This window comes from Catharus ustulatus, chromosome 1 (genome assembly GCF_009819885.2).
Source record: "Catharus ustulatus isolate bCatUst1 chromosome 1, bCatUst1.pri.v2, whole genome shotgun sequence".
Lineage (NCBI taxonomy): Eukaryota > Metazoa > Chordata > Aves > Passeriformes > Turdidae > Catharus > Catharus ustulatus.
The window spans coordinates 58,911,434-58,935,003 of NC_046221.1; the positions used below are offsets into that span (position 1 = coordinate 58,911,434).

The 23,570-nt window shown below is 41.7% G+C and overlaps 1 protein-coding gene across 5 annotated transcripts in view; it reads right to left on the minus strand.

Moving 5' to 3' along the window:
* PDE1C (phosphodiesterase 1C) overlaps positions 1–23,570 on the minus strand; it is a 255,859-nt gene that overhangs the window by 69,874 nt on the left and 162,415 nt on the right. For all 5 annotated transcript variants that reach the window (XM_033078935.1, XM_033078973.1, XM_033078964.1 and 2 more), the window contains 5 exons: positions 17,193–17,306; positions 16,153–16,335; positions 12,461–12,527; positions 9,241–9,357; positions 7,528–7,668 (listed from right to left, as the gene is read on the minus strand). In XM_033078935.1, the coding sequence (XP_032934826.1) occupies positions 7,528–7,668; positions 9,241–9,357; positions 12,461–12,527; positions 16,153–16,335; positions 17,193–17,306 (622 nt within the window). The remainder of the gene's footprint in view (positions 1–7,527; positions 7,669–9,240; positions 9,358–12,460; positions 12,528–16,152; positions 16,336–17,192; positions 17,307–23,570) is intronic.

The following is a 23,570-nucleotide window of genomic DNA, read 5'->3' on the forward strand; positions in this document are numbered from 1 at the left end:
AATAAATCATTTTATTGTCTGGTTTTCCAATGGTAGCCCACAAGGAAAGTTGTTAATATCAAGCACTTTGGAGTCAGAGGTTTCAGATACTGTAGATGCTGTAAATATTTGTATTAAATGCTTAAATATATTGCATTTAGGAAAAGCCTTTACCATAGTGATTGCCAAGTGCTTCTGTAATACCTCACTGTCAACCTGCTAACATTTTGACAGCTATTCATATACAAACTGCCTTTTAATTTGAAGCCCTAGTGCAAAAGCAATATGTAGCTTCCAAAATCTATTCTAGACATCTACTATAGATTAGGGGTCACCACTAGTGTGTTAAGCATGTGCAGGGAAGCACAGGTAACAGTGGGACTCTGCACACAGCAACCTGTCTACCTCTTTATCTGTGTTTCACAGTCATCTCTGCATAACCAGTGAAGAATAGAGCAAGTCTCAGTATTAAAGATCCCCTTACATTAAAAATTTAGTTTGAAAATATACCCCAGATATATTTTGCACAATGCTACTGGCCATAATCAAGATAGTTCTTGATAATTTCTCTTTGTTTGTTTGGGGTTTTTTTTATTTGTATTTGTTTGGGTTTTGTTGGTTTTTTTATTTATAGGAAGAGAGAGGATGGTGAGGAGTGCAAGAAATGATCAGAAACCAAAACTTCACTGTTTTTTCATATCTACACAATTGATCCAGGACATGACTGGAGAGTACTGATGGTAGAGAAGTCTGTTAAATTTTCTTTCCAGGTGTGACTTGTGAATAAGGAATAATTTCCAAATGATTAAGAACATTAATTCAACTTTCAAGCAACAACTTTTGGCAACTGCAATGGGGGAAAAAATGGAACTAGGGTTTACAGGCTACATGTCCGGATCTGGACTTTCATTACTAACAGGAGTCTGCCATTTTCTAAAAGGACAGACTGCAAATGACAGAAAAAAATCAGGGTACAAGTGCTCAGAAACAGCCAGAGCAAGCCTGTATTATGCATGCAGAACTTATTCAGGACACATTCAGCTAGTCCAAGGCATCCACTTCAGACGATCTGGACAGCATCTAACACTAACAAGATCTCATGACCCAAGTCTTAAAGAATCCCTAAGGCAATGAGCCTTAGTGTTTGAGGTTTCCTACCTTGTCTCTTAAGACACATACAGGAAAAGTGCTGACATGCATACCTTACCAAAGCATCACTTGCGGAACAATTTTGGGTAAGGTAGGTTTTCAAATAGGGTGAATTAGATCTTAGTATAAGCAGTATCTTGTATTAGCAGAAAGATTACCCAGAGTAAAACTGGAATGACAGTTGTTAATTGCTGGTAATAAATAAAGCAGTGTAAGTAGAACAAAGTCAAAATGGGCTTGTGAATAACACAAGGGAAGTAACCGGAATCTCTTAGTCCCTTTTTTCCAGCCACAACCTTGCAAGAGAAATCAAACTATGGCAAAGAGCCTGCAGAGAATGGATGCAATCTCCATCAAAGTGCTGACTTTACATTTCACTGTTTCATGGTGGATTTCAGCTTGGAAACAGAGAGTTAATTTTTAAAGAACAAAGTCACAAAGAACAGCAGCACAGTGTCACAAAAGATGAAAGAGCAAGGAAATGGTTTTGATTTCTAAAGGGGTGACAAAACCAATACAGAATAAAACTGTATCAAACTTTCTTCCATGGTAGGAGGTCAGAAATGGCGGCGGGTAAAAGGCATGAAATACCAAGTATTGGCTTCCAGAATTAAAAAAAAATGGCAAGGAAACATGATTGCCTTTCAAAAACATACAATAAATGTGAAGCATTAGCTACTAGAATGGCTCATTTGCATGTAAGCAAAAGGATTGATTAATATAGAAAGAAGGAAGAGGAAAGAGTAGTGTTTTGAAATGTAACAAAAAAAAAGAATGTATTTCCAATAAATTGCTACAATGCAAGTCATTAATTAGTTTCCTTCCCAAGAATTTAACTTTTATTCCAAAGTAGATATTATTTTCAAAGCCTACGATGATCTGCTTATTAATCACAATAGGCTAGTGGAGAAAATTATCTCACTTCCCTTTAGTACTAAAAGATGTGACAGAATCCTGCACTTTCACAGTTTTCAGGTCTGCTGCAGGGAATAGTCTCCTGTAATTCTCGTCAGCATCAGAGAAAGAAGTCTTAAGCTTTACAATTTTCCCATCATCGTCTAGGTTAAAAAAGAGATCTTGGTATTTCCAAAAAGTTACAAAAATCCATCAGAAAACAATAAGAAAGAAACAATCAGAGCTGAGCAACAGAGTATAACAAAGATAGGAACGAAATGAGTAAAAAGTGTATCAACTCTTGGAAGCTGCTCCTGCATATCATGCTTGTATGCCAACCTTCTATGAGATAAGCATCAAATTAATTCCAAATTCTCTTTCAACATTTTGTCTATGAGAGAGCCAAAAACTTTGTCATCCATACAGTAAAGTATAACCAACTAACTCCAAAGCATCATCCTGAGGGAAAAAAATAACAGGAAAGCTGATGAAATTTTACAAAAGGAGAGGGAAAGAAGATTTAATTGAAAATAATTTTTTTTTAAAAATGAGAGATGAAAGAAAACTCTTCAGTGAGTTCATAAATAGCAGGGAGCAAAATGAACCATGTGAAGACAAACCAGAAGCATGTTTCTTACTTTTAAGACTAGAACAAATTTTAACTATATAAAATATTTAAATGTGAAAAAAGTAATTTTCCACATTACAAGTAACCAGCTAGCAAGAAAAATGAGAGGTAGTTTTCCTATTTTTGTATATAATTTTTTCACAAGTGGTCTTCATCGCATTGGTGAAGAATTAAACCAAGGGCCCTAACACACTTCTCAAACCAAAATCATGTGTTCCAGCATGTCCAACTTGCTTGCATAAATACTATATTAGTGAAGAAGTGAAGAACTATACACACTACAGTAATGATAAGATACTGAAGTGAGCAAATCCTGGAAAGAGGAAAATGTTCCCTATGTTTCTTTACTGTGTGTGAACACACTATGCATGTAAGAAGTTAGCCCTGCTATGAGCAGGACATTAGGACTAGTGACTTCTCATTTTCAAACTACATTAATCTGTGCACTTTAAAATTGCTTGTATAGTTCAGGGAAGGTGAGATGAAAACAAAGAAGAAAGAAAAAAAACTAAAACCAAAGTTTAAAAAAGCACTCAAACAAGAGAAGCACAGTTGAAATGTCACAGTGCTGTGAGTTAGTGGAGTGGTTTGCTATTGTGTTGTATTTGATCCTAAACCAAATTACAAACAAAATTTGGGTGTGGGAATGATTAGTGCTTGGGTATATTTCTGGGAAGCAGAAGACACTCCTCTGGACTACAACTCCATCATACTGGTTTGCATGGACTACTGTGTGTGTAACTTATTACAGTAAAAATACATGGGGACAGAGTGGTTGGACAGTGGCCAGGCAGAAAGGGACCTGAGGGTACTGATTGATGGCAGACTGAACATGAGCCAACAGTGTGCCCACATGGCCAAGAAGGCCAATGGCATCCTGGCCTGTAGCAGCTATAGTGTGGCCAGCAGGAGCAGGGAAGTGATTCTTTCTCTGTACTCAGCACTGGTGAGGCCACACCTTGAGTGCTGTGTCCAGTTCTGGGCTCCTCAGTTTAGGAAGGATGTTGAGATGCTGGAGCATGTCCAGAGGAGGCAACAAGGCTGGTGAAGGGTCTGGAACACAATCCTATGAGGGATGGCTGGGGGAGCTGGGGTTGTTTTGCCTGGAAAAAAGGAAGCTCAGGAGAGAGATCTTTTGACTCCACTTTCTCAAAGGATGTGGCAGCCAGGTGGGGCTCAGTCTCTTCTCCCTGACAACCAGCAACAAGACAAGAGTAGTCTTAAGCTGCACCAGCAGAGGTGTAGGCTGGATATTAGGAAGAAGTTCTTCACAGAAATTGATTGCGCATTAGAATGGGCTACCAAAGGAGGTGTTGAAGTTGCCATCCCTGGGTGTGTTTAAGAAAAGACTGGATACGGCATTCAGTGCCATGGTCTAGTTGGCAAGGTCATGTTAGCTCATAGGTTGGACTTGATGATCTCAAAGATCTTCTCCAATCTGGTTGATTCTGTGATTTCAGATCTCCTTTTCCTCTGAAGCAGCAGTTGGTTTAGTTTGGTTTGGCGGTGGGGTGGTATTATGGGTTTGGTTTTTTCTTTCTTTCTTGTCCGCTGCATTCTCTTAGAGGAAAAAAAAAAATCCAAATTTCTGTATTGCTTATTCATGTATTTCAAGTCCTTCTGGTTCTCTCTTTTTTTACACTTTCCTTGCTTTATTGCATTCAGGATAGGAAATCCTATTCAACCCTGGTGCATCACGGGCTAGAATGAAGTAGTAGTCATTCATTCACTGAATGACTCAATCTGAGTTGCTGCTAAATGACTCAGAGATCAAGAAGCAGCAAGATGGGGAAAAAAAGTAGTTCTGAACATACACAGGATGGAGGTCAGCTATATTTGGTCAGCTGTTTTAACCCATTAACCTTTTGGAGCAGAATAGCCCGACATGAAAACTGCCCTTCTTCCATGGTTTGAAGAGAAAAAGTGAATCCATTTCCTCACCACTATAATACAATTCACATTACTCAACATTGCACCCCTTCTTGCTGGTTGCAACTTGCAGTGCATTTTCATTATCTAATGCTCCTAAAGGCAACAGTGACCAATTTAGAATCTCACAGGAGGTTTTGAGTAGGTAACTGTATTAGTTGCAATTCTGACTTAAGTCCAAGAGACACAACTTCCATTAGGATAAGCGTGTCTGAATTGACTCTTGAGACAGATAGTACCTGACTCCTTGCAAATCTGTTTCTGATAAACAGCAGCATTTACTGCTCTAATTGCAGTGTGACTGCAGTTCACAAGTGCAATCTACATTCAACACACGAGACTTGGGATGTCTACAGGAGGCAGTGGAGTGTGTTACTCCTCAAGGAAGAGCATCCAGTTCTGGCTTCAGAATTGAAAGCAACACCTGTGTGGCAATCAAGGAACTGCAAAATGCAGATCATATGCACAAAATATAGTTCCTAAGTGTGAGCAACTCTACAGTTGTTGAAACTAGCCTAAAAGATATAGCAAGTGCTGCACTGTCTTGTACCTCTCTGTCCTATATTCAAACACCCTGCAGACACTGGTGGCAGCATTTTTTTGGGTTTCTTATTGAGCTGCACAGAAAAAGATATCATCAGCATACAAATACCACCACAAGTTATGCTGACAGATGATTTTTATAGTAATTTTGTATAGCTGATCAAAGGTGCTCATTGCACGAGAAAGAGTGTTGGAATTTGGTCGGGCTGAGGCACATGGTTTTTCCTTATCTTTTTTTTTCAACAGTTTCAGATACAGAGTTTGTAAAAATTGAGGAGTGTTCAAGAGGGCCTGAGCTGCAGCAAGAGCCTCAACATCTGCTGACCTGGGTTCATGTGTCTGCTCTGCACTGCAAATATTCCATGACCCTGCAACTGCACACTGGTTAGTGAAAGGACCTCAGCAAAATGAAGTGCAATAGAACAGAATTACACATATTCAAGTACCAGTCACAAACAGAGCAATCACTGAATGGCCATGGTATAACAGGAGATAACTGTTAAATATTTAACAGATTAACCTCCCTTTCATTGTCACCTTTGCCTCTACACTTCTGCCAATGCAAGAGCAAGGGCAAATCAAATGCACAGGAAAAGTGAGGTAAATCATGTGTGGAAAAGATCTGCTCCCCAGAATCAGACTAAAGGTAATTTCATTCCTTTTTCTGGTTGCAGTGGTAATCAGGAGAAAGAAGAAGAGAATGAATATATAAGTATTCTGTACACGCTACTTATTCTCCCCAATGGTGTGGGCCAGCAATTTTCTGAGCCTCCACCTGAATCCAAACTGCACTGGTTGATCTTCGATCTGGAACCTATCTTCATTTTCTCTAGTCCATCCTCACGTATTTCTACTTCTACTTCTACTTTTTGAGAACCACTGTGGGAACATATTGTGCACTGAGTTTCTTTTTCCAGCCCTCTATCCATTCCTGGCATTGTTGTTGGACTGCAGCTATCTGTAGGTTTCTGTGCAAGCCAATCCAGATACAGTAATTTCACGAATACAAGCCGCACTGTTTTGACCAAAATTTTGCTCTCATACCGTGAAAGCGGCTAATATTCAGGTGCAGCCAATATGTGAATAATTTTCTGACATTTTCAACCCTGGGAGTGCAAACCAAGTCAGTGCAAACTGCAAAGTCGAGCTCCTGCCAGTAAAACCCTGCATTTACGCAGTTGTTACAAATTGATACTCTGTTGTGCGGCAGGTGGAGCTGCTCTGTGCAGGCAGCACAGGGGGTGGGGAAGGTGGGGCAGCTCTCTCCTGCTGGCCCCACGGCTTGGAGAAGGCAGGGGCAGCTCTCTCCTGCATGTCCCCGCGGCTCGGAGGAGGCAGGGACAGCTCTTTTCTGCTGGCCCCGCGGTTCGGAGGAGGCAGGGGCAGCTCTTTTCTGCTGGCCCCGTGGCTTGGGGGAAGGCGGGGCAGCTCTCTCCGCTTGGCCCCGCGGCTCGGAGGCAGGGACAGCTCTCTCCGCTTGGCCCCGCGGCTCAGGGGAAGGCGGGCAGCTCTCTCCGCTTGGCCCCACAGCTCGGGGGGTTCCCGTCCCCGCGTGCCGCCACCGCAGGAGTAGGCAGGCTCCATCCCTGGCTCCCATGGCCGCCGCAGGTGCCGGCAGGCTCTGTGTCCCCCCTGCCGCCGTGGGGCAGTGCCGGGCCGGGGTGACCGAGCCCAGTGGTGGCGGCAGCCGGCCCCGAGCGGGCCCGCTGAGCGGCAGCGCCGAGCTGGGCCACCCAGCCCTGTCGGCAGCCCCGAGCCCTCATGGCCCGAGCCGAGCCAGTAAACCCCGCCCTGCCGTGATTCTGTTACTAATTGGCAACTTTGTTGCACGCGGGTCCTCGCTGTGAACACAGAGCGGCTTATACTCGGGTGCGGCTTATTTGTGGACAAAAAACGAAATGTTTGCCAACACCCAGCCATGCGGTTTATACTCAGTGCGGCTTGTATTCGTGAATTTACTGTAATTTTGCTGTAGAGAAGTGGATGGAGATCAGCATTTCCAGATTCCAGCACGTTATACTCAGGTAAGTGGAATGAATTATCATTTGAATGTTCTGTCTCCCTACCTTAAGAAGAAAGCTTAGACAATATGATTCTTCATATTAGGTGAAATGAATTGAGCAGATGTGTGGTTGGCAGATTCACACAAGACCTGTGGCAGAGTGAAAAACCAAGCTTGGGTTTCTCATTATCCTCTTTAGATCACTGTTAAAAGAGTTATCAACAATTTCACTTACCCGCTGTTCCTAAATAATCCAAAGTCTTTACCTTTATTAGGCCAGCCACATCAAATTAAGTGTATCTACAGTGTGAACAGGTTCTACTGTGGATAATCATTATCTCATTAATAAGCAGAAACTGTTGTAAACTCACTATGTATTCAGGATGACAAATCTTTTACTTACCACTGTGCCTGTCTTGAAAAGGAGGTAATGGACTGTCTGTGTGACATCTGCAGCATGCATTAGGTTGTGATAAGGATTTTTGTGTTTACTGTAGCCAACCTCGAGAGCTTCCACAAAAGACACCAAGGCAGAAATGGGAATCTAAGTAAAGCATCACAGAATTAAAGAAAGAAAAAAATAAAAGAACCCACACCCCAGCTTTAATGGCTGTCATTCAGACAGGAGTATTTTGATAAGGGATTCTCGAAGAGTTGTCTATACTTCACAAACAAAATGTTAGAACATTTGAAACAATCACAAGAGAGAGAGAGTGAATTCAGGTTACTACTTCAAATTGGTTTTTCCATTCACAGTTACATTACATATGAATCATTCCCACAAATAAATACACAGAAATAAGTGTACTATGAAATGTTGTCTGGAACACACAAGTAATAGTAACAACAGGATTGATTGCCATGGAGAAATATTTCTAAATAGATTGCAAGCAACTGTTTGTTATCTTCACGATTCACTGGAATATATCTGTGCTTTACTATTCACATTTCAGATTTTCTAATGAAACACATGATATAGCAAATCTTATATACTCAAGAGGATTATAATTTATCAGACCTCCAGGTTTTCATAGCAAAATCCAGCCTGCCCATCCTATGGGATTGCCATGTTTTTCTGACTCCAGGAGTAACTGAAATTACCTGACAAAATGCAATTCAGGGGATTTCTAGAAAGGAACCATCCAGATGGTAACGTATCTAACTGGCAACATGGGTTCTTCAGTTTCATCTGCTCAGACAGGAAATACATTAAATGCTAAGGTTTCCATATAAAAGATCACTGCTCTTCTCCTCTTAGGTACATATAAACAGAGTATGCAGCTCTGAGCAGACATCTTGATGTCTTATTAGGCATAAGCAGTTCCTGAAAAATTATGGGATCTAGACATCTCAAAACTCTTTCCAGTCAAAGTCAGTGAGAACCCCTGGGAAAAGGAAATGCCTAAATCTAGTCTAAATCTATCCTCTTTTGGTTTAAAATAATTAGCCCTGGTCCTACTGCAACAGGTCCTACTAAAAGTTTTCCCCTATCTTTCTTATGGGTCCCCTTCAAGTACCAGAAGGCTGCAATAAACAGTCCCCAGAACATTTTCCTCTCCAGGTTTAACAACGTTAACTCTGTCAGCCTTTCCTCACAGGAAAGGCACTCCAGCTCTCTGATCATTCCTGTGGCCCTCCTCTACAATGGCTCCAACAGGTCCATGTCTTTCCTGTGCTGAGAACTCGAGACCTGGATGACCTGAATGCAGTACTCCAAATGGGGTCTCATGAGAGCAGAGTTGGGAGTAGAATCACCTCCTTTGACCTGCTGGCCAATGTCATTGGAATGAATTTGAATTTGCTTTCATAGTCTCTTGCTTTCTTTTGTGCCTGTCTGCTTGGAGGTCCTATAAAACTCAGGAAAATTACACCATCATTCTCAGATGATCAAATGCAGTATTTTCCATGGATTTCATTTGGAACCCCACCTAGTTAATGGTGCTTCACTGCAATTGAAAGTACTACTTACATCTCATCTTGCTTATTAGGGAAAGTGCAGAGTTTACAAATTCTTCAAAGATCACTAAATTCGCGTTTTTAATTGAAAAAAACAGGATGGGAGGAAAGCTGGACAAAATTCAAGGTGAACAAAGATAGCCTTCTTCTAACTACTGACCTTGAAACGGTTGATCAGATCATAGCGTGTGAGAAGTTCATAGAAAATGAATTTCAGTGCATGATCCCCACTGGCATCATTTAGTGCAAATACATCAAAGGACCACTCATCTACATTCTGCAGGAGTAGGTAGAAAAGACAGTTAATATGGTCACCATTTTTACCATGATCATTCAATTTCTTTAATGTCTCTCACAATTTGAGAATTCCAGTAGTGATATAAATCTGTCGTTTCTTTTTCAATAAATTCTTCATAATCCATTTAACCAATGCAGAATCATATCAATGTACTTACAGTATCAGTACTTATCAGTATTGTGTTTAAGAAGCTTCCATTAAGAACATGTATGCTGTTTGTTTATTCTAAACATGGCAATTCTCTACACTGAAATTTAATCACCAAAGGACAAATTATACAAGATAAAAATCCTGGTTTGCTTTAGTACCTGAGACATTGAGAGGGTTCTATTTGGGCTCATATGATACATTGAGTGCTAAAAATTATAAAAAATTCCAACCTCCATAACAGAAGATAAATATCTAATTCCAATTGGGAAAGTTACAGTCAGCTGTAAATTACATACTAGTGCTGCAGGCTGGTCGGTCAAGAGATCAAGGAGGGGAAATTCACTTCTCAGTTCCTACATCTAATGTTTAAGGTCTAACCTTCTTGCAGAAGTTTGAGTTCAAATCTCAAATGTTAGGGAAGGCTGTGGGAGGCGACACCATTTATTATCTAGCAAAAGATAATGAGAAACACTAATTCTTTCTAAATGTTCAGTTCACTAGCTTTCTGTCTCTTCTTAATCTTGGAGACTTGTTATATAAGTCAACAAGCAAATTCAGGGATAGATGTTATTCTGCTCCACATTAGTGGAAGGCAGGGCATTTTTGTAGCTGCAGATAAGCAGAAGTCTATACTGCAAACATTGTAAGTGACTACAGGTTCTGTGTTCATTACCTCTATATTTGCTAGTCTAGAAAATATTCCTGTCATGGCATGAGCATCAGAAAAGGCTGAAAAATTAAATTCTAAAGCATGTAACTCCTTCAGCAGTAATAAATGTGAAATTCTGTCTCTAGCACTAGACTGACGTACAGCAGATCACCACAGCATACTCTGTAAATATGTCTGTATGAATGGTTTGCATAGACACTATTCAAATGAAAGACAAGCCTGATTGTCACTTTTATGGCAACCAGTCTTATATGTTCACACCCATGTCATACAGAAAGGCAACAGACTACTCCAGTAGAAAAATTATTATAAAATATATATAGAGAGATGTTGTGTAATTTTAAAAATGCCAAACTTCTCATCCACTGAAAAAGTGAGACACATTATACATCTAGAACTTGCACTGCTACAGCCTGCATTTTTTTTCTGAAGTTGCAGAATTTTATTATTTTATTAAAACCAACCTCTGTCACAAAGCTGTGATTACATAGCTTCGGGTTATTAAGTGCAGATCTCCTCTTGAGCATAGCAGCAAAAATGAGAATTTGCAGTTAAAAAATAAACTTGTTTTGACTTCATTTCATCTCAATCCTTGTTCTTATTAGCATGGATCTGAGGAGAATGTTGGTTATGGCAATCCAGAAGAGCTGAAGACGTGTGTATGGTACATTCCTACACCCTTTTGCATGCTTGAATCATCAGGTCATTTTACAGACCACACTAAGAAGTCCAGTAGCTGTAAGGGTTTTTTTAATTGACCTCACTGGTCAATCAACAAAATACACCATTTTCAATGGAGGAGATGTCACTGAGAAATTTGAGATGAAATACTATTTTTAAGACAGAAGACTTCATGGAATCATAGAATATGCTGAGTTGGAAAGGACCCACAAGGATCATCAAGTCCACCTCCTAGACTTTCACATCCCCAAGAGTCACACCATGAGCCTGAGAGCATTGTCTAAATGCTTCTTGAACTCCATCAGGCTTGGTGCTGTGACCACTTTGCTAGGGAGCCTGTTTTGATTTCTTCAAAGTAACTCCCATTTCAACCAAATCCATTACCAAACCCAAAAATATCCAGGCAAAGACATGCTCTCAAAACAAGTACTGGAAAAAAAAAAGTATTCTAGAGTGCACAGTGACCAGGTAGGTGTTATTTCACTCTGCGCAAAATTAGTCAATGACTTTGTTGTTATTGGTTTAGCTTCTAAAATGATCACTCCTTTTTACAACTAAATAATTTGAAGACATAGAAAAAAGGGAGGAATTCTATAAGGCTGAAGTCAGCTGAGAGCAGGTGATGAGTCTTCAACAATCTTGTTACTGGTGAGGAACTCGGGGGAAGAGGCACCATTATAGATATCTTCCCTCATAAGCTGGCTATAGACTGTAGTTGCAAAAAAGCAGAGAATTTACATCCCATTTGCAGGAGTGAAGCTAGCACTTGTCAACATGCAGTTGGAAAAAGGTGTGGGTGGACACTTTGAATCTGTATATGAAAGGCATGTTTGATCATTCTTCTTGCAATTCCTCCAGATCTTTTGATGAGTTCTACTATTCATGAAAAGGATACACTAACTGTAAATCTTTCCAGTGTGGAGAAATGCTGCAAGATGTCTTAATGAGTTTTACATATTGCAATATTACTGCATATTGCCCCATTATATCACCTTTTTTCATCATGGCATGGTTGGATCACAATGCAACATGTAATATGCAAAGCTGCTGTGTAGGCAGCTGATTGCCAGCTTCTGTTTGTAGTCTTGGTAATTCCTGCCTAAGTCAAGAAACTTGCAATTGGCCTATGGATTGAAGCTTCGTTTATTTTTCAGACTACTTCTGACTAGTTGCTTTCACTTTAAAACCTCAAAACTCACAGAAGGGTTCATTTTCATAAAGTGATTGTCACTTTGAAGACCTGAAGCTGAACAAGGTAAGAAATTCCTTTCTCCCAGAGTAACAGATCCTTTTCCCTCTCCGTCTCCATCTGTGTTTTCCTTCTTCCTTGTGGGATGTTGTGAGTGATTCCTAAATCTTCATTTTAATCACTGTAATCTAGAACAGAATTGCAACCTTCACGACCTGAAAATGCCCGCATAATCCCTTAGGCCAGTTAAATGATTAATGTGCGCGAACAAACTGAATGTCAGAGAGAAGGAAAGGCCAAGTATTAAGAGCCTCCCATTATCACGTCAAATAACACAGTACTATTTTAATGCAGTTTACAACCACTCTTCAATACCTTTTTATTGGGATTACCTTTAGGGCTCCAATTACGGCTGGTGGGTAGCTCAAGCCGACCATATTGGAGGTACGCCTGTACATTCTACCAAGGCGAAAAAGATAAAGGAACACATAAATAGAATTAAATAAAACAAAACAAACAATCAACAAAACTCATAAGGCAACAGACCCTTACAGGAGATCTGATTTAGCCCAGAAAACCCTAACTGGAATATGGACCTTTTTTCCTTTCATTTTGTTTCTAACTTGCCAATAATATCCATACTATTCTTCTTGTATAGCTTAATTTGAGATTGTACACTCCCCAGTATCTCATAGCTTGGTTACTGAGCTGAACATGACAAAGAATTTGCCAGTACCAGGTCTTCATCAGATTGAAAGGCTACACTCAACAACAACAAAAAAAGGTTCCCCATTTCCCACTGCACATAACTGACCTTTCAGTTCCCTTAGTCCTTGATGGCCTACATGCAAGCTAATTCTGAGTGTGCTTCAGAAACCATTTGTATGCAATGAATCAACTCAAGTGTGATACAGTTGTTACTTTTGTCTGCATGTTTTCAAGATCAGTATAAAACCTTTAGGGTGTTTGTCAGGTGTGTGTGTTTCGGGGAGTGAGAGAAAAAGAACAAGACAATAATCAACATATGTAACCATAATAAACAAAGTATGTAATGTATCAGATTTTAAACTTGATTGTGAATTATATTTTAAACAGAATATAAACTGTGTTCAAGTTTTTAAAGTTGTTTTCAGGACACAATGTGTTTAACAGGATTTGGTGAATGCAGAAACTCTAGCTAGAGTCATAGTCATAGCTAGAATGTCTTTCCAAAAAAGGTCATCCTTTTTTTGCCCTGAAGCACTGTAGGACTAAAAGGAGATGATGGAAAGCTGTCTTCTCCCATCTGAAATGATCCTGTGCAAAGTCTTCCTACAATGCCATTTTTTTTTGTCATTTCCTGCACTCAGACCTGAAAAGTCATTCCCCTTTGGAGACTTATATTCACCCATTCCCAAATCACTGAATTTCTTATCCCTTTCTTTCTCTAGACAGAGCTCCATTGCATTCTCTTAAGAGACAATTGAGGCAGAATCCCTTAGTCTTATTATATATACAGTAAATTTGATGCACATATAAAAATATTTGCTATAGTCATGACAAAAGAGGCTTCTGTGTGTTTTTGTGAATTGTGGCCCACTGTCTGATCTGCATAACCTCCTGCACAGAGGGCTATTAGGCTGTCACTGCAATTCTGATGAACAGTGAAAGGTACTCTGCTCTTCCATTCCTGACTTGAATTTTGCTGTTACAAAATTAGAGATCTCAGAGCTGCTTTCTTCAGTTTCACATGTGCCAGCCCTCCCGGCCCAAACAAAGAAGGTCAGTGAAGAGTGGTTACTGGGCAAGAATAGGTAAGACTAGGACTCCAAATTGAAATGAATAAATGTTTCAAAGGATTGCAAAAGTAAAATCAGTTTCAGCAACAAGTTGTGATGTAAATCACAAGAGGGAAGGCTGAGAGGATGCAATGTTTTTTTTTAAATCCTCCCTGAGCTCCAAAATTTTCTCATCAGTTGATCCATAGTGCATTCCAGTAATAATATGGTAAAGGATTTTGTTCTGCATCTTAGCACTTCTTCATAAGAAATATTAGACCACAGAGGTAAATGGAAGCAAGGAAGAGTTTGATCTGTACAAATTTTAAATGCTGTCACTCCTGACCTAGGACTATGCAGAAGTGTACAGTAATTTCACGAATACAAGCCACACCAATTTGACCAAAATTTTGGTGGAAACCCGGAAGTGCGGCCAATATTCCGGGGCGGCTAATACATTAACAAAATTCTAAAAGCTGCCAACACAGAAGTGAGAGCCCGCGGCAGCCCCAAGCCAAGCTGGAGCCCGGCCGGCCCCGGCAGAGGTGGGAAAGCCTGGCAGAGGCGGGGCCAGCAGTGCGGGGGGCGGGCAGCTGAGCCTGAGCCAGCAGGGCGGGGCAGGGGGGGCGGCAGAGCCCGGGCCAGCAGGGAGGGGGAGCCCGGGAGAACTGGGGCTAGCAGTGCAGGGGAGCATGGCAGAAGCAGGAAGGCCGACAGGTGGGGCTGCCTGGCAGCGGGGGAAGCCCAGCAGAATCGGGGCCAGCAGCGTGGGGGAGCCCGGTGGTGCGGGGGCCTGCAGTGCCGGCCAGGGTGAGGAAACGCGGCGGCAGTGCAGATGGGAGGGGGCGGCCGGCGAGCCTGGCAGCGGCGGCAGTGCCTGGCCCGCCAGCAGGGCGACTACGTCAACGCAGCGGCGACGCGGCCGGCATGCCTGCCAGCGGCGGCAGTGCCTGGCCCGCCGGCAGGGCGACTATGTTAACGCAGCGGCGACGCGGCCGGTATGCCTGCCAGCGGCGGCAGCGCCTGGCCCGCCGGCAGGGCGACTACGTTAACGCAGCGGCGACGCGGCCGGCATGCCTGCCAGCGGCGGCAGCGCCTGGCCCGCCGGCAGGGCGACTACGTTAACGCAGCGGCGACGCGGCCGGCATGCCTGCCAGCGGCGGCAGCGCCTGGCCCGCCGGCAGGGCGACTACGTTAACGCAGCGGCGACGCGGCCGGCATGCCTGCCAGCGGCGGCAGCGCCTGGGCCGCCGGCAGGGCGACTACGTTAACGCAGCGGCGACGCGGCCGGCATGCCTGCCAGCGGCGGCAGCGCCTGGCCCGCCGGCAGGGCGACTACGTTAACGCAGCGGCGACGCGGCCGGCATGCCTGCCAGCGGCGGCAGCGCCTGGCCCGCCGGCAGGGCGACTACGTTAACTCAGCGGCGACACGGCCGGCATGCCTGCCAGCGGCGGCAGCGCCTGGCCCGCCGGCAGGGCGACTACGTTAACGCAGCGGCGACGCGGCTGGCATGCCTGCCAGCGGCGGCAGTGCCTGGCCCGCCGGCAGGGCGACTACGTTAATGCAGTGGCGACGCGGCCGGCATGCCTGCCAGCGGCGGCAGTGCCTGGCCCGCCGGCAGGGCGACTACGTTAACGCAGCGGCGACGCGGCCGGCATGCCTGCCAGTGGTGGCAGTGCCTGGCCCGCCGGCAGGGCGAGTACGTGAACGCAGCGGTGGGGCGGTGCTGACGGGAGAGGGGGGCCAGTGAGCCCGGCGGCGGCTGCAGCACCACCCGGCCGGCCCCGTCAGCAACCATGAGCGGGCCGAGCCTGCCTGGCCCCGCCCCGAGCCAGTAAAGCCCGCTATGCCGCGATCCTGTTACTAATTGGCCAATTTGTGAAAGTTGCGCACGGATTCTCGCGACGAACGAAAGTGCGGCTAATATTCGGGGTGCGGCTTATCTATTGACAAAGACAGCAACATTGTCGAGGCACCGGGGGTGCAGCTTATAATCCGTGCAGCTTGTATTCGTGAAACTACTGTATATTGTCCATGAAAATTATACCAAGTGTGCTATTACATCTGTACTATAGTAAGAACAGAGGAGTAGGTATTGTTACAGTTTGGAATCTTTTACTAAATCCCAGGTTTCTAGGTGTTACCCAGATCTGTGTAGAAACACTAAGAGAAGCACATTCAAGTGTTCTTCATTCAGTAGTCTTCTACTAGTCCTCTGGCCTAAAGTACTCTCCTCCACCTCCTGTCATTGTACCATCACATACTACATGTGAAATCTGCAGTACCAGAGTAGTTACTAGAACAAAGCAATTACATGACACTTTACCTTTCCACAAATATCCCAGCCTGCACTGCATGGACGATACTCCTGAACCGAGGTTTTTCCTCAGTCCTTTTGAGCATCATCCCCATTTGCCGTGTGAAGGTAGAAGCCAGCCAGTCACGGACCTCTGAGGGCACAGAGTCAGACCGGATATCACTGAGTTCATCTTCTGTGTCCAGTAAACGCCTAGAAGGATGAGGAAATGGAACAGCAAAAACACTTGCTTAAGGAGCACTAGAACATTATTAACGAAAAAAGAAACTCACATATACTCTAATTAAAGCAGTTGTTAAAAGTCTTTGATTTATCAGCCCTAATAAAACACAATAGTACAAGTCTTCAACTGTTTGTTTACTCTCTCACATACTCACATTTCAGATTGTGAAACTCACTACTTGGCTGAGAAACAAGAAGTACCAGCCTTCCGAACCACAACTGTATGGTCATCTACTGACTTCACATCTTCAGTTAATCAATATTTCTGAACATTCTGCCTTTCAAAGATAATTTATGGCCATTTCTAGAAATTTCTAGCTTCTGAGTTAGTAACATACAGTCATCTTCTCCCCCATTCTGGTAATCTGTGTTGACTCTACAAGTCCATTTTTCAAGGGTAAATGGCATGTAACCAAGAAGGGGAACTCCTCTGCAATGTCTTACCAATCTATCTCTATCCTGAGTAATTTTTTTTTTAATTTCAAAGACATGGTACAAGTGAAAAATTTAACATTATTCAGAAGAAATAGTTGACTATAAATTTAGAAACTGTTAGAAAAAGTAGGACACGATTTCTATGTAAACATTTCTCTGAGAAAAACTGTATTACATTTATGACTGGTTTTGATCTCCTTCCCTTTCCCAAGAAACTTAAAGAAGCTTTTAAATTAAGGATTTCAGATCTGTTTTGCACAGAATACAATATTCTAATGATTAAAACCGTATTGTCTATAAGTAACAAATCTTGGCTAACCAGGTTTCACAACTAACATGTAAATTACAACTGGTGCTAGACATAAGAGTGCTGATGTCTGTAGTTAGCTCACCTGGTTTCATCAATGTATACTGACTCAAGAACAGTCGCTGCATATTCCAAATTCTTCTTTAGATCTACAACTGAAGCTTCCCCTCTGTCTAATTGCTTTACCAAAGAGCGCAATCTAAAAAAAAGAAAAACAAGAATCAGATTAGTAAAAAGCAAAATAGTTTAAGAGTGAGTTCAGTTCCCAGGATGAGACTTAGCATACACCTTGACAGCTTGACAGACTTTTGGAAGTCTACAAGTTTTTTGGAGGTTTTTTTCATGTTTATACATTAAATCAACAAGTCCATGAATTATCACAGAATCATACAATCACAGAATAACAGAATATGCTGAGTTGGAAGGGGCCCATCATTATCACTGAGTCCAATCTCTGACCCTACACAGGACACCTCACGAATCACATCATATGCCTGACAGCATTGCCCAAAGGCTTCTGAACTCAGACTCCTTGAGTCCTGTCACTGGTCATGAGAGCGAAGAGATCAGCATTTGCCCCTCCACTTCCCCTCGTGAGATTGTTGAAGACTGCAATGAGATCTCTTCTTAGTCTTCTCCAGTCTGAACAGATCACGTGGTTTCAGTCACTCTTTATAAGGTTTCCTCTCCAGACCTTTCACCATACTTATGGTCCTCCTATGGGCATTTTCTTATATTTTAATATTTTTATTATATTGTGGTGAGGCCATTCCAGTGCAGAGCAGGGCAGGACAATCACTTTCATTAATCAACTTTCTGTTCCCTACTCAAAACTAAAATAAGTGAAAATACAAATCACTTAAAATTTAACACAGGAGCTAAGAGAGAAGAGTTTCAATCCAGCCATAAGAAGGAACTTCTTGAATAGTATCTGTTAACAAAAGACTGTTATGTATGTTTTTGATGTATACATGCAAAACTCTATTAGAGTATACTTAGAAACAGTGTTGTAGAAATATTATACAAGGTTAGGAAATGCTATGATTTTCATTAGATTAAGAAGACACTCTTAGACTATCCCATATATGTCAAACAGAACTCACAACTTTCACATCCAAACAGTAAACATTGATTCATATGCCTCCTCGTTTCTTCATTCTGCGTATGGGGAGTCTGCAGATACTACCCCTTAACTAGCTACTAGAAACATTGTACACAAGCCACAAGAGTTAACATTACAGAAAGAAAATGACCTTTGGCTCTCCCTGACTTATATTTCATTGATATAAGTACCTTGCAGCTTTATGCTGCAACTCATTCAAAATTCACTTTCAATAATAGCACAGTGAGTAATGACTGCTTCATGGAAACAACATTCTTCATCGAAGATTATGCAAAGTACTATGTGCATCAATCATTTAGAAAAACAGAAGTGCTGTTGTTTCTCACGCTATCATGTGAAAAAATTACACTGCTTTGTCTTACCATTCATTATCTCTAACTACTGCTGAGTCATTGAGTCACAGCAGCTGCTCCCAATTACAGTAATTTCATGATTATAAGCCACACCATTTTGACTAAAATTTTGGTCCGAACCCAAAGTGCGGCTTATAATCAGGTGCGGCTTATATATGGACAAAGAACGAAAAGTTGCTGTTTTAGTTTGGAGGACAGGTGTCTGCTGAGAAAGGCAGGAGTTTCTCTTTGAAATGGAGAATGTAAACCCCCTCTCTCCAAATTATTATAATTTGGAAATCAAGGGGCTTTCAGGCAAAAATATGAAAATTAGGAATAACAGTTCTTTTCTAGGGAAATCAAAATAGAAATACAGTACTACAAAGAAAAACACTCCAAACCCTGACAAAGTCAGAGTACAACCTGACACCCTGTCAGGCACGGTGTTGGTAGCAGTCCCATTCAATGGTGGCTGCATCTTCCTGCAGTGACAGATGTGGCTCAGTTGAAGCAGTGCTCCTGTACAAGGTGCAGTTTCCCTCCGGAGGTCCAGTGGTGATGTGGAGAAATCCGGTTTTCCACTGGAGTCCAGTGGAGAAAGGGGCTACCTTAGTGTCCCAAACCCTCTGTTTTTATCTTGGTAAGAAATGTTGGGCTCTTCCCCCTGGCTGGAGCAACTTTCAATGGGATGAAGTAATTTTATCAGTCCCACAGTGGGACTCAATGGGCCATTAGCAGACAATGACTCCCTGGAGGAAGGATGGGGTGTGAAAAGATAAAGAACAATGCCTTGCCTGGTTTCAATGGATGGCCCATTAGCAGATTATCTGCCATTGAGATAAGGGTCACTGTCCCCACCCTCAACAGATGGTGATAGAACAGATACCTTTTATCACACTCTGTATTGTAACATGAGGCTTATAATCAGGTGCGGCTTATATATGGACAAAAAAACAAAAAGTTGCTGAAACCCAGAAGTGCGGCTTATACTCAGTGCAGCTTATAATCGTGAAATTACTGTAATTCTACTAAATAAAAGCCTGGTGATAGTTTGCCTTTAATGTAGTCCATGTATCTGTTTGGGTTTTTTTAATAATCCTAAATGGACTGAAGGGATTCCAGGCAGATTTATTGGCTGAATAATTCTCCTTCGAGGTGGCTGAAATAATTTTGAAATTCAATCAAATTCACCTGTAGCACTTAGGAACACAGTTGAGCAACAGCTTGGCAGTGCTGGGTTAACAGCTGTACTCAATGATCTTAGCATTCAGCTCTAAGACCAACTCATTTTTGATAACATTTGAGAGCCAGCTCAAATACCTTAAAAAAAAAGTAAAATCAACAAGCTTTATAAATTAACAAAACGTAGTCAGAAGTAGACCTGACTGTATAAAAGCTGGCTTCAGTATACACACACAAAAAGATGAAGAGTAACTTCTAAAGTCAGAAGATAAACATCTGCTGAACTGAAAAACAAAGTCCTACTTTCTGATGTTCAGCACATTCTTTGCTCTCCTCTGGAAAACCACCATAATTACTGGTATGCTCTTACTAAGTTTGAGAAGCAGTGAACCATATAAAATAATTCCCACACAGAAATAGACATACATCTGCCATCTCACTGTAATGTACAAACTTGATAAATCTGATATTCTTAGAGTCATATTGGAGTTAGAGAGCATGTGCAGACTATCTAAGCATGAGCACATAGAGGGTCTGACAGATACCCTGCAACAGTATTTGTCTGCCTGTTGGGGTGTAAAAAAAAAACTGTAAAGCAAATATACAGGATACTTTACACTGTCCAAAAGTCTCCAGAGCAGACTACATGTGGTTATGCATGTAATGCACAGGTGTTTCCACAGTTTGCATAGCAAATCCTTGAAATACATTCCAGGATTGATGGGAGAGGTAGAACATACGCAGGAAGTAACCCAGAAGCTCACCATCTTTTTTTTACAACAGTCAGCAGGTATTATTCATTCCACAGTCTGCCACGTCTTAATGTAAGGCTCTGCATATATATATATATGTAATGTATATACCACTGAGGAAAAGACACAACATAGAAAGTCAGCTCATGTAGTAATACTCAAAATGAAACTGAAAATAGAATAACCGGTAGCCTTTGACCCAATGAATTTTTATTAGGCTGGATAGTTGTCTTCTATCAATACTTTTGCATACAAAAAAATGCAACTCACAACATTCAGAGGAAATAAAAACATGTTTTTAAAGTGCAAATACACAGTACTGCTACACCCGCATTTTTATTCAAAAAAATTTATATGTAATTTCCCAAGTAATTGCTTTGCCTTCTTCACATTTCCTGAAATATCCTTCTTTCTTTGAACAAAAATACAAACATTAAAAATTTTAAGTAATCAATTTTTTTATTACAAGCATGCAAGGTCAACAATGAAAAGTTCAGTGGCCTTGGCAGGATGGTAAAAAGCTTGTCTCAGCTCACCTTGAGCCAGATAAAGTTTTGGCAACATTAGTCAACTATAAGTGAAATTAAATAGTTTAGGTTTTCACTTCCCATTTATAAATTGCTATTGATGCAAGTCTTGCACTGGAATCTTTAGCAAACTTTGGCTTACTGAAGGATTATCAATGAAACAACAGCTTTTCCTAGGCATTTCCTAACCACCAGGTCCTGTAAAGTGTCATTGTCTCCTTCTACTGAAAACTCTTAAAGGATGTGCACTCCACCAATATGCAAACACCTCCCCCATTCTCAGGCTCTGAATTTTGGGAACTGAATGAGAAAATATAAGCAGTTAAAATGATTGGTTATATTTTGGGGTTTTTTAAATTCAAGTCAACTGCTTCACCTAGCACAAACTTTTTATAGAAATCAGATGCTCATGGAAGTCACTGGATATGGATATCAATGATAAACCACCTGCCTGTAATATACTTTCTCAAGAAAGGGTGCACTGCCTCTTTGATGTGCCTGCCTTCCCTTACTAGTGAGAGAAATGAGCCAGGAGATTTTTCTAGGTGGTCATTGTGGTTTCAGATGGCTAACATGAGGTGAGATGACTCATTCCATTGAAAAAATGTGAGAGGATAAATTTCAGATGTGGGAGAGAAAGAAAGGCTGCTATATTCTTTGTTCATAACCAGCAATCTTCTAATTGGTATTTCCCAAAGGAAGACTTTCCTGCTGGCAGACTAGTTCTTTTTGAGATGTTAGTGTGAATTAGTTTTTCAGGGAAACTGTTCAAACACAATACAAACATTGAATTTGTTGACAATGACATCCAGAGACAACAAAGGAAATCTTCCAGAATTAAGCATTTTCAAGTCACTGTTGCCTTTTATTAAAAAATCCCTCCATTATAACAAATCAGACACTAATCTAACCATTTTAAATTTGCATCTTTAAAAATAGGTACCCGAAATAAACTGTCAATAAATATTTTTAATATACAATAAATAGATAATATATGATATATATAATAAAACTGTATGCAATAAGATCACCTGCCCTGGGCTTAGGAGAGCAGACTTTGGCATCTTTGGGGACCTGTGTCATAGAGTCTCCTGTTTTAGTGCCCTGGCAAGCAGAGGGGCTCGAGAATACTAGTTAATAGCCAAGGATCTCTTCCTCCAAGCTCAGGAACGATGCATCTCAACAAGAGAACATGGGGCAAAAATGCCAAGAGGCATCCATACATGGATAAAGAGTTGTTGACCACCTGAGATAAAAAAGAAGTTTACAGAAGGTAGAAGCAAAGACAAGCTAAAGCCTAGTTAGAATTGAGTCTAGCCAGAGATGTCAAAGACAATAGAAAGAGCTTCTATACATATCTTGGTAATAAAAAAATGACTAAGGATAATGTGGGTGCTTCCCAAGAAAGAAGTGGGAGACCTGGCTACTTGGATAAGCCTGGAATGTGGAGAAGACTGAGGTTCTCAATGAATTCTATGTCTCAGTCTTCAACAGCAAGTGCTCCAGCCACCCCACCAAGGTCATGAAAAGAAAATGCAAGGACTGAAAGAATGGAGACCCTAAGCCCACTGTAGGAGGGAATAAAATTCAAGACCTTCTAAGGAACCAGAATGTACACAAGTCTGTGGAATCTGATGAGATTAATCTCTGGGTCCTAAGAGAACTGGTAGATGAAGTTGCTAAGATACTATCCACCATATTTGAGAAAGGTGGAAGGGCTGGGGGGGAAATGGTGTTTTACAGGAATATTTTACTTCTCATTGTCCTTCTCTGACTGTGTTAATAATACATTTACCTTATATCTTTAAATTTTAGCCTGTTCTATCTTTAGAGTGTTTTTTCCCAGTCCTTATCTCAACTCATGAGCCCTTTGTTAATTTTTTTTCCCTCTGCTCTGCCCAACTATAGCAGAGAAGAGTGAGCAAACAACTTTCGTGGGTGCCTGGCATCTGGCCAGTATCAATCCACAACAGACTGAAAAAAAGGGAAATATAATCTCTATTTGTAAAAGGGAAAGTAGAATACCCAAGGAGCTACAGAAAATTCAGTCTCACACCTGTGCCAGGCAAGATCAAGGAGCATATTCTCCTGGAAACTATGCTGGTAAACAAAGAGATGACTGGTGATAACCAACATGGCTTCACTAAGGGGAAATCGTGCCCAACAAGTTTGATGGCTTTCTATGACAGGGCTACAGAGTTTGTGGAAAGGAGCAAAGCAACTGACAGTGTCTACCTGGACTCATGCAAAGCACTCAACACCGTCCAGCATGACTTCCTTGTCTCTAAACTGGAGAGACATGGATTTGATGGATGGACCACTCAGTGGATAAAGACTTAGCTGGATGGCTGCACCCAAACAGTGGTGTGGTAATGGCTCATTGTCCACGTGGAAAACAGTGACAAGTGGTGTCCCTCAGGAACTGGTGTTGGGGTTGACACTGTTCAACATCTTTGTTGGCAACATGGACAATGAATTTGGTGCACCTTCAGCAAGTTCACTGACGACACCAAGCTCTGTGGCAGTGCAGTCAATATGATGGAGGGA